General features: G+C 39.6%; 1 protein-coding gene across 1 annotated transcript in view; it reads right to left on the bottom strand.

The window, feature by feature from the left end:
• Window positions 1-15,626, bottom strand: part of LOC133418004 (paired box protein Pax-2a-like) — a 28,507-nt gene continuing 12,881 nt past the window's right edge. The window contains exons 6-11 of the mRNA XM_061706308.1: window positions 14,247-14,413; window positions 10,282-10,392; window positions 9,991-10,000; window positions 3,141-3,242; window positions 1,514-1,600; window positions 1-128 (exon numbers count right to left, since the gene is read on the bottom strand). Coding sequence (XP_061562292.1) covers window positions 52-128; window positions 1,514-1,600; window positions 3,141-3,242; window positions 9,991-10,000; window positions 10,282-10,392; window positions 14,247-14,413 — 554 coding nt within the window. The 3' untranslated portion in view covers window positions 1-51. The remainder of the gene's footprint in view (window positions 129-1,513; window positions 1,601-3,140; window positions 3,243-9,990; window positions 10,001-10,281; window positions 10,393-14,246; window positions 14,414-15,626) is intronic.

Raw genomic sequence — 15,626 nt, 5'->3', positions numbered from 1 at the left:
ATATGGAGGCTGAGGCCGTAGTCCTGCAGTTTGATTTGGTTTCCATGGTAACTAGTGGCGGTCATAGGCAGCGGCAGCAGTGGGTGGGACTGAGCCTCTCGACGCGGCACTATAATAATAAGGGGAACCTGGAAGTTAACAGAAGAACGCATCATTTGAAACAATGCGTAACAACATTATTATTTATTTATTTATTTATTTACTTAAAATGTTATCATCAGCATTGATCACAAATAGTTTTCCTAATGTTGAAAAGTGAGAAAAGCCCATCACAAAGACCTGATTACGTCATGTCAGTCACTCTAAAAGTATACAGTGGACCCTCGCATATTCACAGTTTGGCACTTGCAATTCCATCTATTCGCAGATATTTTTTTGGAACCTGTTTCCCGTTTTTAGTGGAAGTCCCATCGCTTATGTTATTTAGTCACCCAATGCCCCGCTAATATATGTTTTTTCCCCCAAAAAATGTTCATGGCAATTATGTTAAGTGTCAATTATTTGCGGATTTACGCTGTTCACGGTCGCCTATCGCCTGCAAATAGCGGGTCCTATTATTATTATTATTATTAATAATAATAATAATAATTAAATCAATATTTTGGTTTGAGAATAGTGTGGATGTAAAAATAATGTAAATTTAGCTTGACACTGCGATGCATGCTTAGCTAATGGAAAAAGATGCCTGTTGTCATTGTGTATATCCTATTTTTTTTATTCGTCTATTATTTATAACTGATTTTATAAGGACATAGGTTAATGAAAAGATCATGAGTAAAGTGAACTTGAGTTTTAAGTATTTCTATTGTACAGTATATTTTTTTTTAGCATGAATGTCATTAAAACAGCACAGTATGTAGGTAGTTACACTAACAGCCCAAAATGACTGAATTCTGTTTTCATGATAAAATGTAGCATTTTAGAGTGTAGGATGTCAGCCATCTTTGAGGCCAGTGACGAGACACATTTCGTTTGCAGAACAATTATGACGTGTCTGAATATTCTCATTCATCCAGATCATATCATTCTCAGGGCATTGAATTGATCGCAACTGGACTGAAACACAACCACTACAGTTTGTTTACAGTTCTAACCAATTTTTTTTTCACCTTTTCTCAATAAGAAATACAGTTTTGTGAACTTTTCTACTAAAAGATTAGCCAAATGAGCTGAAGAAGTTCTCCCGAGGGCACATGGCAGTAGGTTAGCAATGTTGTTCGCAGCTAATGTAATACCGTATGTACGAGAATCAGAGACATTTTGTATACGTCATATCTAATGCGCAATATATTTGTAAACTTGTTCTTTTAATGAAGGAAGTGTAAATTGTTGCAACTCCAGTGTGTGACATGTTTCCATAGTCATACATTTTCGTAAAAGAAAACTATGAAATGTTTGTTTAATTTTCAACCAAAAATTAGCTAATGATCTAAAAAAAGCTAGCTAAAGGGAATGTGGATTTAGTAGTAGGCTAGCAAGCTAGAAAGCAGGCTAAGCTAGCCGTGGGACTCACTTAGCAACGCCGGGTTGCTGAATCGCCAAGCTTCGTTGTAGGTTGTGTACTGCGGATGACTGTAGGGGTTCCCCGAAAACTCACTCCCTGCAAAACAAGACAACAAATCAATTAGCATTTCAATGCCATGGGGGGGGGGGGGGACCCCTACAGTTTTTTTTTTTTTTTTTTGGCATTTGAGGAGGGGGGGGGGACGATAGTCATCGATGTGTGACCGTTCAGGCATGTAATTTATTTCTTTTTCATTTGGCTTAAGTTATGCAACAGTGAACAATACAGGAGGTGAAAGTGAGGCCGCCTTTCCGTGTCCCATTTATGGATATCTCCTCATTCTTCTTCCCCCCGATTTTAATTCCGAGGCGGTCTAATAAATGGCGAGTGTTATTAATAAACTGTTTCATGCGTACATTTCTTATTCAGCGCCGTAAATCTTCCATTGAGCTTTTCGCCACAGAATTTCACAGGAGAAATGGAAGTGTCGGCGAGTGCTGCAGCGTTGGTTCGACACCTTTGCTTCCTTTACGAGACTGTAAAGGCCGTAATTTATATGAAGCATGGCTTTGCTTTAACAATGTTTGGCGCCCGCCACTAAATCTCATTCCTTGTGTGCAGGGTGAATGGACCGGAACGTCGCACGACAACTGGAGCGAGGCTGGAAAGTCGTGGTATGTTTCTCTTGGGGAATTTGCACCCATAAGATTTTATTCGTCAAATTCCGGGAATTACAATTCAGGATTTTTGACTTCCTGGCTGATGAATCGTTTTTTTGGAAAGAAATGTATCCTAAAATGAACCAAAGTATAATGCTAGCTAACTGTATTGTCTTTTTGGTTCGTTTCTCGTATCTAGGAGTATATTACTGGATGTACAGTATGAGAAAACTGCATGAAAACTGATGAAGTGGGAGCGTCTTCTTGGTGCACATAATCAGTATTTCTGTATTATACTGCCCCTTGTGGCCAAGGCGCACACCAGAACGATCACAATGTGGGACTGGAATGGACTGACATTTTCATTCATTTCAATAGGGAAAGATGATTTGAGATACAAGTGTTTTGCGCCACAAGCATAGTCACAGAGAAATTTAAACTTGGAAGTCAAGGCATTCTTTTGTATTAAAAAAAAAAAAAAAAAATCCTACTTCTGCTTTCCTAATCTGCACCGTCACAAGCCACGCCTTTCTGCTAAATTGCGTGAAAAAACAAAATGCTTTAGTTCGTTAACCCTCTTGTTACATTTGTTTTTCCAGAACAGCAATCATATTCGTGCTAGGGTCAATTTGACCTGGGGCATGTTTAATTATGCAAAAGTGTCAGAAACAACCATTGCGTGTATCTCATTATTATCTATATTCCGAAGCATTTCAATTAATGTTTAGTTCAGTGGCATTCTTTACCTCTCACACATCACAGTTCAATCAAGATAAAAGGCAAAATAAAAACATCTCCAAACTTACATAGGCTTGCATATAAAACATTTTTCGTAAAAAAAAAAAAGGAAATAAAAATGGATGCAACCATCATTGTCAAGGTAATAATATGTACAGTATGTGTAAAAATGTATATGTCAGTTCAGCATAAAAATGACAGCAAATACAGTAAAAGTCAACTTTACAATTTTGGCTTACCAGGAACCATTCCAGCGAGTGTGGACGTCGGGTAGCTGCCCTGGCCAGTAGGGGGAACGTGAGGGGGGTACCCGGGTAAGGTTGTGTTGGCCATGTCCCGACCTGAGCAGACAAAAATGACACAAAAGGAGACATACTTTGTCAATACTTTTATACTTGGGAAAAAAATAGCAATAAAGTTTCGTCTGGTTAAGTATTAGGAATCCATTTCAGGCAAGTGATACATTTTCAAGTCAATTTTGTTACATTCCAAAAGCCTACTTGAATGACAACAAAAACAAAAAAAGCTATCAAATTAATATTTCTTTTCATTTTTTTTTTTTATATTTGGAAACCAAGTAAAGATGAGTAAAGTGACTCCAAAACTGTTTGCTTCAATTTTCTTTTCTAAATATTTCAATTCAAATGCAAAAAAAAAAAAAGGAGAATTGAATAGTATTACATACAACAACAAAACAATCAGTACAGTTTTAGCCTTTCTTTGTCATATGTTGCTGGTATCGCAAATGTTTCTTAATTAGGTAACATTGATTTGAAAGACAACGAATGAATGCCATCAATAATGCATTTTGTTTTGAGGAGGAAGGTAAATAATAATAAAAATAAATAAATAAATGAATACAATTTTTCAAAAGACAAAAAAGGGTTCATCATGAGAATTTTGTAGCTTTTCACACAAAAATTCTTGGAACATTTTGGTATTTAGGGGTTCTTTAAACAAACTATGTATATTAATAGTGTTTTTTTTTCAGCCTTTCTTTGAAATATGTTGAGTGTATCATAAATATTCTTCATGAGCAAACATTGATTGGAATGACAGCAAATGAATGCCATCATACACTAAAACATATTATTTGGAAACCAATGCTAAAAAAATAATAATAAAAAGACTTGAACATACAAAAGTGGTCCAAAATAGTTTCAAAAGATTTCAAATGATACGAATGCAAAAACTACTCAGCATCATGAGCATTTTGTAGCTTCTTCTGCAAAAATTGTAATTAGACATTTTTTTTGTTGCATTTAAATGAGTTGATATCAGGAAAATAAGAAACCCTAACTGACCAAATAGATGAATATACTGTAGTTATGCCATATAGTACTTAACGTTTCGTAGGCTACATGTAAGCACGTTGCTGTCTTTGCTGATTCAGCCTTTCGGGGGATTGAGCCCGCTGGCCCCCTCTGCGGAGCGCCACCAGCGCGTCTGCACATATTCAGCTCTGTAATTGAGAGTGACGGTGCGGGTCGTCCTCGCTGGCCCGCGGTGATGTTTTTTGGAGCGCGGCACATAACCTCAATCTGCACAAGCGCCATTGTGGACCAGTGGCCCCCGCTATATTGTGGCGGCGAGGGCTCAAAAGGGGGAGCCAAAAAAAAAGTCTCTCCCGATGGAACTTTAATGAGGACAAGAGCGCCACAAAAAGCGCTGTCTGTTTATGAAGCGTTGACGTAAACACGTAGAAAGATCAACACGATGCACCGGCTTTGTGAGTTGAAGACATCAGTTGACCCATACCTCCAGATATAGTTTATTTGGGCACCCAAAAGTAGTGGAGAGCCCAAACACTGCTACTTACTGTAGATGTAAACAAGCATTTCAATTCAAACAATTAAACTGGCTATGGTACTGCTTTACAGGTAAGGGAAACTACAGAAATTACTGGATTTGTGGACTTGAACAAGTAGTTTTCCTTATTTTAGATCCACAGAGCTTAATACAGCACAGTTATGTGTCTTAATATGAGCATTCTTAATTCCATTAGATCCAGGCTCACCAACTTTTTTTTTTTTTTTAAACTAAGCTACTTCTCGGGAGCTCATAAATTCCGAGGGCTACCAGTTTGATACACAGATCTGAAATAGCAAATTTTCTCAAATGAACTTTAATTATATGTTATTATTAGTAATGAATCCTATTTCTCCATGTGAAGACACTGATCAAGTAAATGATTTCTCACACTAATTATAAACAATGATTTAACAAAGTGGGATTCAGACTCAGACAAATATCAGTATACAACATTTTATTTTTTTCAACATTTTCAAAAGATCACTTCTACAATAGTTCCAGGAAATCACAATGTCCCATCACTGGTGAGCTATTTTAGTACAGGCACACCCGCGGACTACTCATGTGGTCCTTGAGGGCTACCTGCTGCCCACAGCTATTCAATTATTTTGCTCTTTCTGCCCAAAAATGCATGTTTTTCCAAATAATGTGTACATAGAACAGATTTGAAATGATGTCTTATTTGGTATAAAATGGTCAAATATTTGTCTACAGTATATGAAAACAGGTTGCCAAAGCAACGGGTGGTGCTAGAACCCCCAACCCGTAAAGCTGTTTTATGCCAGAAAGCTGAAGAAAGTCGCTTCCAGAAAAGGAGGAGAATGGGGACTGACACTTGAGAAAAAAATGTAATAAATAAAATACAAGTTACAAGGTACGGAGATCATGGTGCTCACCTGGAATTGTCTAAAAAAACAAACAAATAAGCAAACAAAAAGTCTAAGTGTTAGTGTAATGACCAGACTGCAGGTCAAAATGAAATCAAAAGTTTAGATTGTATTTTATTTATTTATTTATTTTTTTATTTTATACAAATTTAAAAAAAAAACACACTGGTGACGTGTATGTGAGGGAGGCCATTTTGGGCCTACGAAAAGAATTAGTTTGCCACAAGCCAGTGCACTCGAGTCAAAGGGGGCCGTGGGAGTGCTGAGGGTGGGTGGAGTGTTTTGGTTCGCCAGCGGTGCATGAGGCCCATTGTGTGTGTGTGTGTGTGTGTGCGTGTGTGTGTGTGCGTGCGTGCGTGTGTGTGTTTGAGACACACTGATAACTATTGTCACAAGCGACCCAACCATGTCTTCATATGATGGCAGCAGATGTGCACGCAGCAAATTCATTTAAAAGTCACACCTTTTCAAGTAAAACAGCGACTGAGATTGAGAGTGTTTGGCTCAGACATTATTAGCCGATGCCAGATCAATGCTAACCGCGGTACCGACCCGGAGTTTGATCATGACGTCAATACAGTCCACCTCGCTTAAACCTTCATTCAGAAATTGTGCTAACCTTGATGAGAGGAAGTCAATCGTTCTTTAGTTCTTGATTACCTCCGTCAAGGAGGTTTTGTAAAGAGTTGAGTCATTTTCCCAAGATGCAACTGAAGGATACTATGGCATGCGTTGCTCATTCTCTGTACAATTTGAGTTAGAGCCGGGCGACATGCTTTATGTCATCCTTTCGAGAGCCAGGCGGGCACCGGTTGGGGAACGTGTGTATACATGCATGATAGCCTCATTAGCTGCATCCTCGCCTTTTGTTGCCTCCTCAACAGAAATTCTAATTCAAGAATGGGCTTTTTTATTTTATTGTCCATGCCTTTTTGACAGCGATATGAATATGGAAAAAAAAAAAAAAAAAACTGCAATACACTGAATCCTCAATAGTTGAACCGCAATATAGCGAGGGAACAAGTATAGACAAACACGCATTCACATTCACGTAGAAGAACACTTTTGAGTCCTCAGTGAACCCGAGGAACTTGTGCATCCGGGTACTCAGGTTTTCTCCAACATTCCAAAAACATGCATGTTAAGTTAATTGCAGAGTCTAAATTGTCCTTCGGTGTGAATGTGCTCTGCAATTGGCAACCAAAGGAAAGCAATTTATTTGATTTGTGTTTTGTTCCTTTATTGTACCCAATGTGACCCAAACCCTAACCTTTAAAACCGACGTATGTAGCAACTGTGATTTTTGTTTTTTTGGGGTGTTCCGGCGCATCACTATTCAACATGATTTTGGACTTCTACTTGGGCAAAGACGAAACTATCCCACAAAGTTTTGATGATGACAACAACAAGCGCAGCGGCAAAACTTCATCTTCATTTGGCACAAGCACGAGGTCATTAGCGACTGCCTCTTTAGCTCGATGCAGTCTAGCATGACGGGGACACCTTCATGTTTGCCGCAACAACCGCAAATCTTTGACCTCCATCTTTGAGGTGTACACAAGCCAAAAAAAAGGGGGGGGGGGGAATCCCAACATCCTAATTAATTACAAGGGAGTAAAGAATGTTTGGTGAGCCAAATTGCTTTAAATCCCCAAACAACGGCTGAAAGTCGCTCATTATCAAACGTGTGCTCAAAGGTTAGTTTGCTTTTGTGATGGCGGACTCACAATTCATCTTGGAGGGTGTACGGACACCTACACGGCTACTTTAAAAAACAATGTGCATAGCAAAGCGACTGATGGTGCTATTACCTGTAAGCATACAGTTTGTTTTAGCCAATGATAAACCTCAACAAAGTCATTTGCTGATAAGGCGCAGTCAAAACAAGACGAGACAAACAATCCAGAACTGACTCACAATTCTACCGTAAATGTTCAACAATGTGAATGCGGCAAAATGGATGCTGGATGTGTTGTCACTTTTTCATTTGGGCCCGACGCAAGTAGACTGTAACTGCAAAACAATGACAATAAAATCCGAAATGCACACCTTTATCCCAGTCTGCACCAAAACGTAATCAATTCCCACTGACCATAACTTTTCTGGACACAAATTCTTGTGCGGTCCTTTTGTTGTGTTTTTCCCAAGGTACAAGCGTTTGTGTAAAAGGATGGCGGTGAGTGTCATTGACGCGTGCGTTAAAGGCCTTTGGAGGCCTCCATTAGCAGGCCCAGCGGGGAATAACACACTCTCGGTTTGTCTGTATGCATAGTGGGGATGTGCCAAACTCCCACTGATTGATGAGAAGAAAAACACCTCATCTCAGGAACTCTCAATAGAAGGAGTGGACAATCGGCCGTATCGAGGCCATCTCGCCATTGACTAGTTGAAAATACACACACACACACACACACACAAAAAGTTATTCAAAGATGGAGCTTATTTGAATTTTAAGCAGCAGACGGAGCACCTCGGATGGGATTCATCAAATAAAAATGACTTCCCATATCAACAATAGAAATTACCTGACAATATGCAATTATCCTAGTCACATATTCATGGAGACTTCTAGGGGTAAGAGGGACTATTTAGCAGGTAATTCGCATTAATGTGGAGGAAAAGGAGAGAGAAGACCTCGCCTCTGAATTTCGATGTTTCGCACAATGCCCTTAAATCCTTTTTGGGGAGCCTGCTGCTTTTCAAGCGCCTAATAGGATAAGCAGAGGACACAAAAGATTTCTATCGGTGCAGTCACAATCCGATCTCTGGCCGTGACTTCATGAATCAAGTCTAATAGATTATGCAAATTCCGGGGGCATAAAATCAACATGATCAATGACTTTAGTTGGGAAAGCATTCTAAGGACGGATGTAAAACCTTAAGTTTCCCCCTCTTGTTAACGCACAATTAATTCGAAATTGGATCCCGGCCTAAATATTGTGCATCATTTCGGCACTTTTTCTTGGCTTAGAATTGCCCTGCAAGGCGTTTAAATCTCTGGTGAGTAACACAAAGCCACTGGAGATATTTTTAATATTTGCCACATCAAGCGAAGCAGCCTCCAGCCAAACAACAGGAGCGTCATTGCTTTGACCTCTAAATGTTCACTTCCTGCCAAGAATCAGGGAAGAACCAACACTCAGATTATATATACTACATACATACACAGTCATGCTAAAAAACACTGGCACCACTGGGCTGCCAGTGTTTTTAGCCACAACTGTATAGAAAGAAAAATGTTTTGTTTTGTGTTTTTTCTCCTCGCTGTCTGACATCAAATCCAACAAAACGTTTCCTATTTTAGGTCAATTGGGATCCCCAAAATTGTTTCTATTTGCTAAATGCCAGAATAACGAAAGAAGGATTTTTTTTTAGACATATATATATATATATATATATATATATATAATAGACAATACAGTCATGGCTAAAAACATTGGTACCGGTGCCAATGTTTTTGAGCATGACTTTATATACATACACATACGTATACACTTATTTTCCATCAAACTTCATATTCATTGTATTGGGTAGATGTTATGATGTTAGAAATGCATTTTGGTCAAGAAATGCATTTTGGTCAAGCTCCTACAGTTTATTTTTAGAAATGAACTGCAAGCAGAGAATTTACATGCAAACGGTAATATATGTTAGCTTGCTGACAGAGTGGACAATGACAGGGTGGACATTTTTGGCCAATGTTAGCAATCTTTATATCGATTGAATAAAATGAGTAATGCTGATGAGGACACCAAAGGCACTTATTAGTGCTATTAACCCAACAGATTTTTAAAAAATATATATTATTATTTATGGCCTACTAGTGTTTTCATACAAATATTTTCTGTAATTATGACATAACTGCTGCTTTAGCATAGCTTAGTGATACACCAGGGTGTGTTGCGGGTTGCATACAAATTCAGGTTACGCTCCTCGAAAAGCGAGGATCCCCTGCAAGTAAGAACCCAATCCCCTTCAATGTAACTTGAAAAACTCACCAGTGTAGTTATCTTTGTAACTGCGGATCTTTTCATACAGCTCTTGTGTTGGATCTCATTGCGTTGTGGTGACTAGCAAAAACAATCGTCAACAGCCGGTCGTATCGGTAATAGCAACAAGCGACAAGAAAACAATATTTTTCAATTAACCGGGCCATCATTACCTGTGACAAGGCGAGAGGTAGGCTGCGAGATGGGGCCGGGGGTGCGGCGATGGTGGGTGGGGGATTGAAGGAGGGGGCGGTGTTCGTCGGGCAACACAGGAGGGTGAAGTAAATGATCACGGTGTTAGAATGAGGCGGCGGAGGTGCCAGAGCGTATTTACCGAAGCGCATTACTCGTGTCCCAAGACACACAAACCGCCGCACCCCCATTCCACCGCCGCCCCCCGCCCGTCACCACCTCCAGGTGACAAAGTGAACAAATCACAGAGGCAGCCAACCAGCAGTCGCTCCCCGCACTGATGAATCTGATCTCGTGACACCCAAAGGACCTTGTCACCATGCCCCAATTTCCGAGCCGCTTGCTCAGCAAAACAACTTCGGACGACAGATGCTTAAGCTCCGACGGAGACAACGTTAAAAAAGCCTTCACACTTGACTTGTTGGTTTTACTTTTTAATGTTCACACATTCCCGTAGCGCGCAGTCGCAGGGTGTGCACGCGGGGCTCGATCTTACCTACAGGGTAGCTTTGCGACACGCTGGGGCCCAGCTCCGGGTTGGCGTTGGACGACAAACTGGGCTTGACTTCGTCCAGGCTGGAATTGAGGCCAGGCAGCGAGTACTCATTAGCCTGAGAGAACGGACAGCGGAGGGGTTACGCAACCAGACAATACCTTGATGCGAGCGCCGGCCCCAGTATACATTTGTATGAGAGCATTAATTGTGTGCATGGAGGCTGCAATTGAAGCATATCATGAATGTATTTGGGTATTGTCTGAGAGGAAGTGGGCTTTCGGCGGATTTGCATGGGAAGCCGAGGCGTCAGCTGGCCTTTTGTGCGCGCGAGCCTTCGTCTTGAGCGGATACGCTTTGTTGCACGCACGCCATGTGCCCCCCGCCCCGACCCCTGTGCGGGACACCATCCGCCTTTAAATTTGGAGTGTCCTCCCTACGATTTACACATTTAGTTACTTTTTTTTTTTTTTTTTTTAATGCCTCAGTCACGCTTAGCGCTTTAACTTTAAAGGGTGACTTCGTAGGAGAAAGTTCTTACATAGATTTGAAGCACAATTGCTAGCAAGTAGTACGAAAGACGAAGCTCTTTTTTCCTGTTATGAGAGCAAACATTCTCCACTATAGCCTAAACAAAATAATACCACAAAATGTTTTTCTAGTACGTTCATTTCTCTGGTGAGTTTAAAAATCGGACATACTGGGTTTAGAACACCTATTTTTCCTTTTTTATTTAAATAATAAATAAGTCAAGCAGTTCAAATCCAACGAATAGCATTGAAATTGTCCATACAGAAGGTGAACTGCCACAGGTAGAAAACAACCCCTCCTCCCCCCAAAAAAACAGGTAAAGTTACTTAAAACTGAAAATTAATGTACATTTCAGAATAATAAAATGATGCAATATCCAGACCTGAACACCAAAAAAGTGAAATTGACGCAACATACAGTACAAGCGCCACACATTTATGGGAACTTCCACAACAGATGAAAAGAACATTCTGGAAGAATATTTGGTTTCCATTGTAGAAAGAATGCTATGAAGTGTGTTCAGCTGTTGTAAATATGAATGCTTGAATGAGTCAAACGTTCAGAATACATTTTTGTTTATAGATTGAGCCCCTCATTTTTTTTGTAATTAGATTTGTTTAAAATTAGTTCTGTGCCTTAATTTCAGAGTGCGATGAGACATCGAACTGCATGAATTTCAATTTAAAAAAGAAATGGCAAAAATTGGGGAGTTGTAAAACTTTTGACTGGTAGTGTATATTGTATTACAAATTGTAACATTTTTTGGTGTAAGAATTTTTTTTGGGGGGGTGGGGGTTCAATCGAGTCTTTTTATTGTAAAAGGTTATAGAATTCCGAATTTTCCTAATAATAATGTCCAAATGGGGCCCTGAATCTGGTTGCTGAAACGTTTACTTCTTGATGCAAACATTGCCGCCAAATGTTAGTGAAAATTGACTTTGTCTCTCAATTTTGTTTCAAATATTGACTCAGTTTCCATCAAGATCTTTAATCCAACTATCCAAAATAATCACTTTGTCTTTCATTTATTTATTTTTTGTTTGTTTGTTTTTTTCCGTCTCTCTCTCTTTAATGAGATGAGACTTCCGGTGTGGGACAATGTTCGTTCGAGGTCCGGTGTGAGTTCAGGGAGCCCGGGTTGTGTCTCTGTGGGCCCTAATCCCATGAGGGGTGGGGTGTGGCTATTGGAGGGGTTTCTACGCCTGTGACCCCGCTCTTGTCTGCCTCTATCGCCGATAAACTCTAATTGTCCGCTACAACTGTTCGCTGGCACAAGGTCGGATGTTGGCCAGACGTTTTCTCATGCAGATGGGAGGCGGTGCTGTGAAAAGGATGACCACATGGCAGGCAGAAGTGTGGGAGGGCTCCGTCCATTGAGCACCGCATCGCCAGAATGGCTTTTTAATGCGTCGCTACAGCGCCCAGACACTTGGCTAATAGGGCCACATTTTGCACAGGAAGACTGGGGCGGGGGGAGTGAGAGGCCCCCATGAAAGGGAAAGTGCTCTGATTAATATTGCATTAAATTAAAACTGATTTTTCGAGACGGTTCCTTTTTTAAGTCAATCCCCTCTCTCTTCATGCCGTGCTTAATACTCTCCCTGACGCTCTTTGTGATTGCAAGTCATTTCCAATTGGTTTTGGTATTGATCTTCCAGTAGAAATCAGTTTTGTAATTAGCTGCAAATTAGGCCCTCTTCTGGAGGTGAGGCCTGTCCCACTGATTTATCACCTGCCTAATTCGGCCCGATTGGAGAGAAATTAAAATGAACTCAATTAGGCTTTTTTGCTTTTTGCTTTTTATGGCGCCGACTTGTAGTTTGCTGGGAGAAATGAATAGTCTCTTGTTGTTTAATAGTATAAGGAATGTAAATAAAAGTTATCCATTATAATAAAGCCACAGTTTTTAATATGCAATGTCGGGTTTGGGGGGGGATTGCTGCCAAATGCGTCCTCGTTTTGCAGGGATGGAGGGTTTCATTCATCTATTTAGCCCAAAAAAATGTTCCATGATGAATGCAGATTTAAACTAATCTATGACAAGCATATAGTAAGAAATTGTTTGTATTGACTAATGATTGACACTTTGTGAGTCCCGCCTTCTGTCTCTGATTGGTAGTTTTTCCTTGAACATGGTGGTTTCTTGTATATCAAGTTAGGGGTACAAGATGGGCCACAGATTACATTTATCATTTACGACTGTCAAGTCATCATGATTCTGTTAACAAATATTGAAAAAAAGTGTCCGTTTGTTTTTCTTTTTGTAAATTGACGACAAAGGATATTTTGCAGTCAATCGGCTTCGCTTGTAACATATTGACAGCCGAAACTGTTGCGCCATCTGACCTTTTCACCGGAAATGCTTAATGTGCTGCCGTGCATATAGTTCATTACGGCTTTTCTTTCGTAAAAGATGAACCATTTTTTTAACAACTTTGTTTTCGTAATCGTCCCTTTTTTTATAGAATGTTACAACTTTTTTCATGGAAAACATTTCTTTTTAAATGACGATTTGTTTTCTTAGTGGTTATAAAAATGCCGTTTTTTTAGAACTTTATTTTCAAAATTCTAACTTTTCTCCTAATATTATGACGTTGTGCTTATAAAATATACTTTTTTTGTATTATTATAACCTTTTTTCTTGTAAAATGTTGACATTTTGTTTTAAAATAAAAAATTTTTAATAAGACTATTTTTGTACAATTTGCCTTTTTTTTGTTTTATACAATAGTTACAAATTTTCTTCCAAATATTACCACATAATGGCTGTAATATTGTCATTTTGTCTCTTAATTTTAGAACTTTATGCTTCTAAAATTCCAACTTTTCTCTTAATATCATGACATTACACTTATAAAATCGACTTTTTTTTGTATTATTACAACTTGTTTTCTCATCAAATGGTCACATTTTGTCTTAAGATTGAGTTTTTTAATATCAAAACTATTTTTGTAAAAATTGCCTTTCTCTTGTAATGTTCCAACTTAATTCTCGTGATACCCAAGGTTATTGTAACTTGTACTCTTCTGAGTTTTTTCTTTCGATTTTCTGTGCAGCCCAAATACTACTTTGTACGATGTACCAATATATTATAATATATTATTCATTAAGAAAAAAAAAAAGCAACAGCCTCGTAACCCTTTTCATACCAAATCCTACTTAATCCCCTATGTCACACGAAGCTGGCAAATTAAGGCAAGAGGCTTGCTGTTGATTTCATTTCATGCTGCTGTACTGTTATTCTCAATTATAGGCCATACGAGGAACGTGTTTTTCATGGCAAAATCAATAACGTGTGGGAGTTTTCCCAGCAATACCCTCCTGCTGCTTTTCCTTGTGGCGGCCCCCTCAGCCATCTTTAATTAGCCTCTAGATATAGAGTGTCAATGTGTTTTTGTGTTCAATTCAAAGGAAGAACACAAAACAAACGGTTCCACTAACCTGTTCCGGTTTGATGTGCTCCGATGTAGGGAAGACGTCCGGGTACGAGGGGCGTTCAAAGACCCGGTCCAGCGCTTCCAGCTGCTGCTGGGTGAAGGCGTCGGCCCTCAGGTGTTTCCGTAAACTCTCCACACTACCCTGAGAATCACTGTTTGGACCAGAACCATCTGAACCATCTACAAGGAGAGAGAGCGACAGTCGACACGCTGGCCCCGGTAAGAAAACTGACCCTCCCGCCACGTTTGTCAAAACCGCAAATAGTGACTGGAGGAAGGTAGGGCAATATGGCCAAAAAATCGAATCTTCAATTGTTATTTTTTCCCACATAAATCCAATATCTGGTTTTAATCATTTCCCCCCCCCCCCCCCCCCCTTTGTTTAAAGAATAAGCAAATGACAATAACAGTACTCAAATTCAAGTAACCTCAGCAGTTATCTTTAATGTCCACACACGTGCAAACAATATGCAATGGCGTCTACGAACTGAGATCATTACACTTACTACCCCGCGGGAAAAGGGAGGCATTGATTGTCAATTTGTCCGCTATTTGAGGAAATAAAGTACTGTACTCGAAAGAGCTTCACTTGACACCCCAATATTCCTGCTCTCTGTCTGCTAACCAGAAAGCACGGTCTCCTTTGCAAATCCGTCCTTCTAAATTTGCGGTAGATTATGTTCTCCCCTGCGGTGAGAGAGCGGTGATGTATGATATGCAAGCGCTCTATTGATTGTCTGATCTGGTGGCAAGAGAGAGCTGAAATGGACTCGAAATGAACATCCTGCCTCAACTCATTGCGCCTATAATACTCGACTTAATCCCACGTTTTTGCTCCCCCCCTTACGGAATTCAGTCGATCAATCATGTCATCTTGCTATTACCATTCGGGAGGGGTATTACTGAATGTTTTTGTTTTGTTTAGTTTTTTTCCACACCAACCCGAGGATAAACCAAATGTGCTGATTGTTGGGTGAAAAAACATCTTTGCAGTGTTTGTTATCTCCCAAAAGCAACCCAATTAGTCAGATTTTACAGTATAAATTCTCTGTGTATTTGCTTTAGGTACGCACATAAATCATGAAATTAAGTGGCGATGTCTCAGTTTACCACAGGTACACAGGGAACAAGCTAAAGAGCATAGTTGGCTAGAAACGTTCAAAGCTTTGGGTTGTTGCGTTATATAAAGATTGATTTTGTGGTTTTACGTGTTATCGGACTGATAATAGAACATTTAGGGCAAGCTATTTTTTTTTTTTTGCTTAGCGTTGAATTGCTATGCTAACAAGCTAACAGCACAGATGCACTGTGAACGAGCTCACAAGTACAGGTTTGTGCTTGCCTTTTGATTGTCACTATTTTATTATTGTAGTTGATTATTACT

This window comes from Phycodurus eques, chromosome 19, assembly GCF_024500275.1.
Source record: "Phycodurus eques isolate BA_2022a chromosome 19, UOR_Pequ_1.1, whole genome shotgun sequence".
NCBI classification, from domain to species: domain Eukaryota; kingdom Metazoa; phylum Chordata; class Actinopteri; order Syngnathiformes; family Syngnathidae; genus Phycodurus; species Phycodurus eques.
Note: the sequence above shows the minus strand (reverse complement) of the source record. Positions and strands in the feature narration are given on the sequence as shown.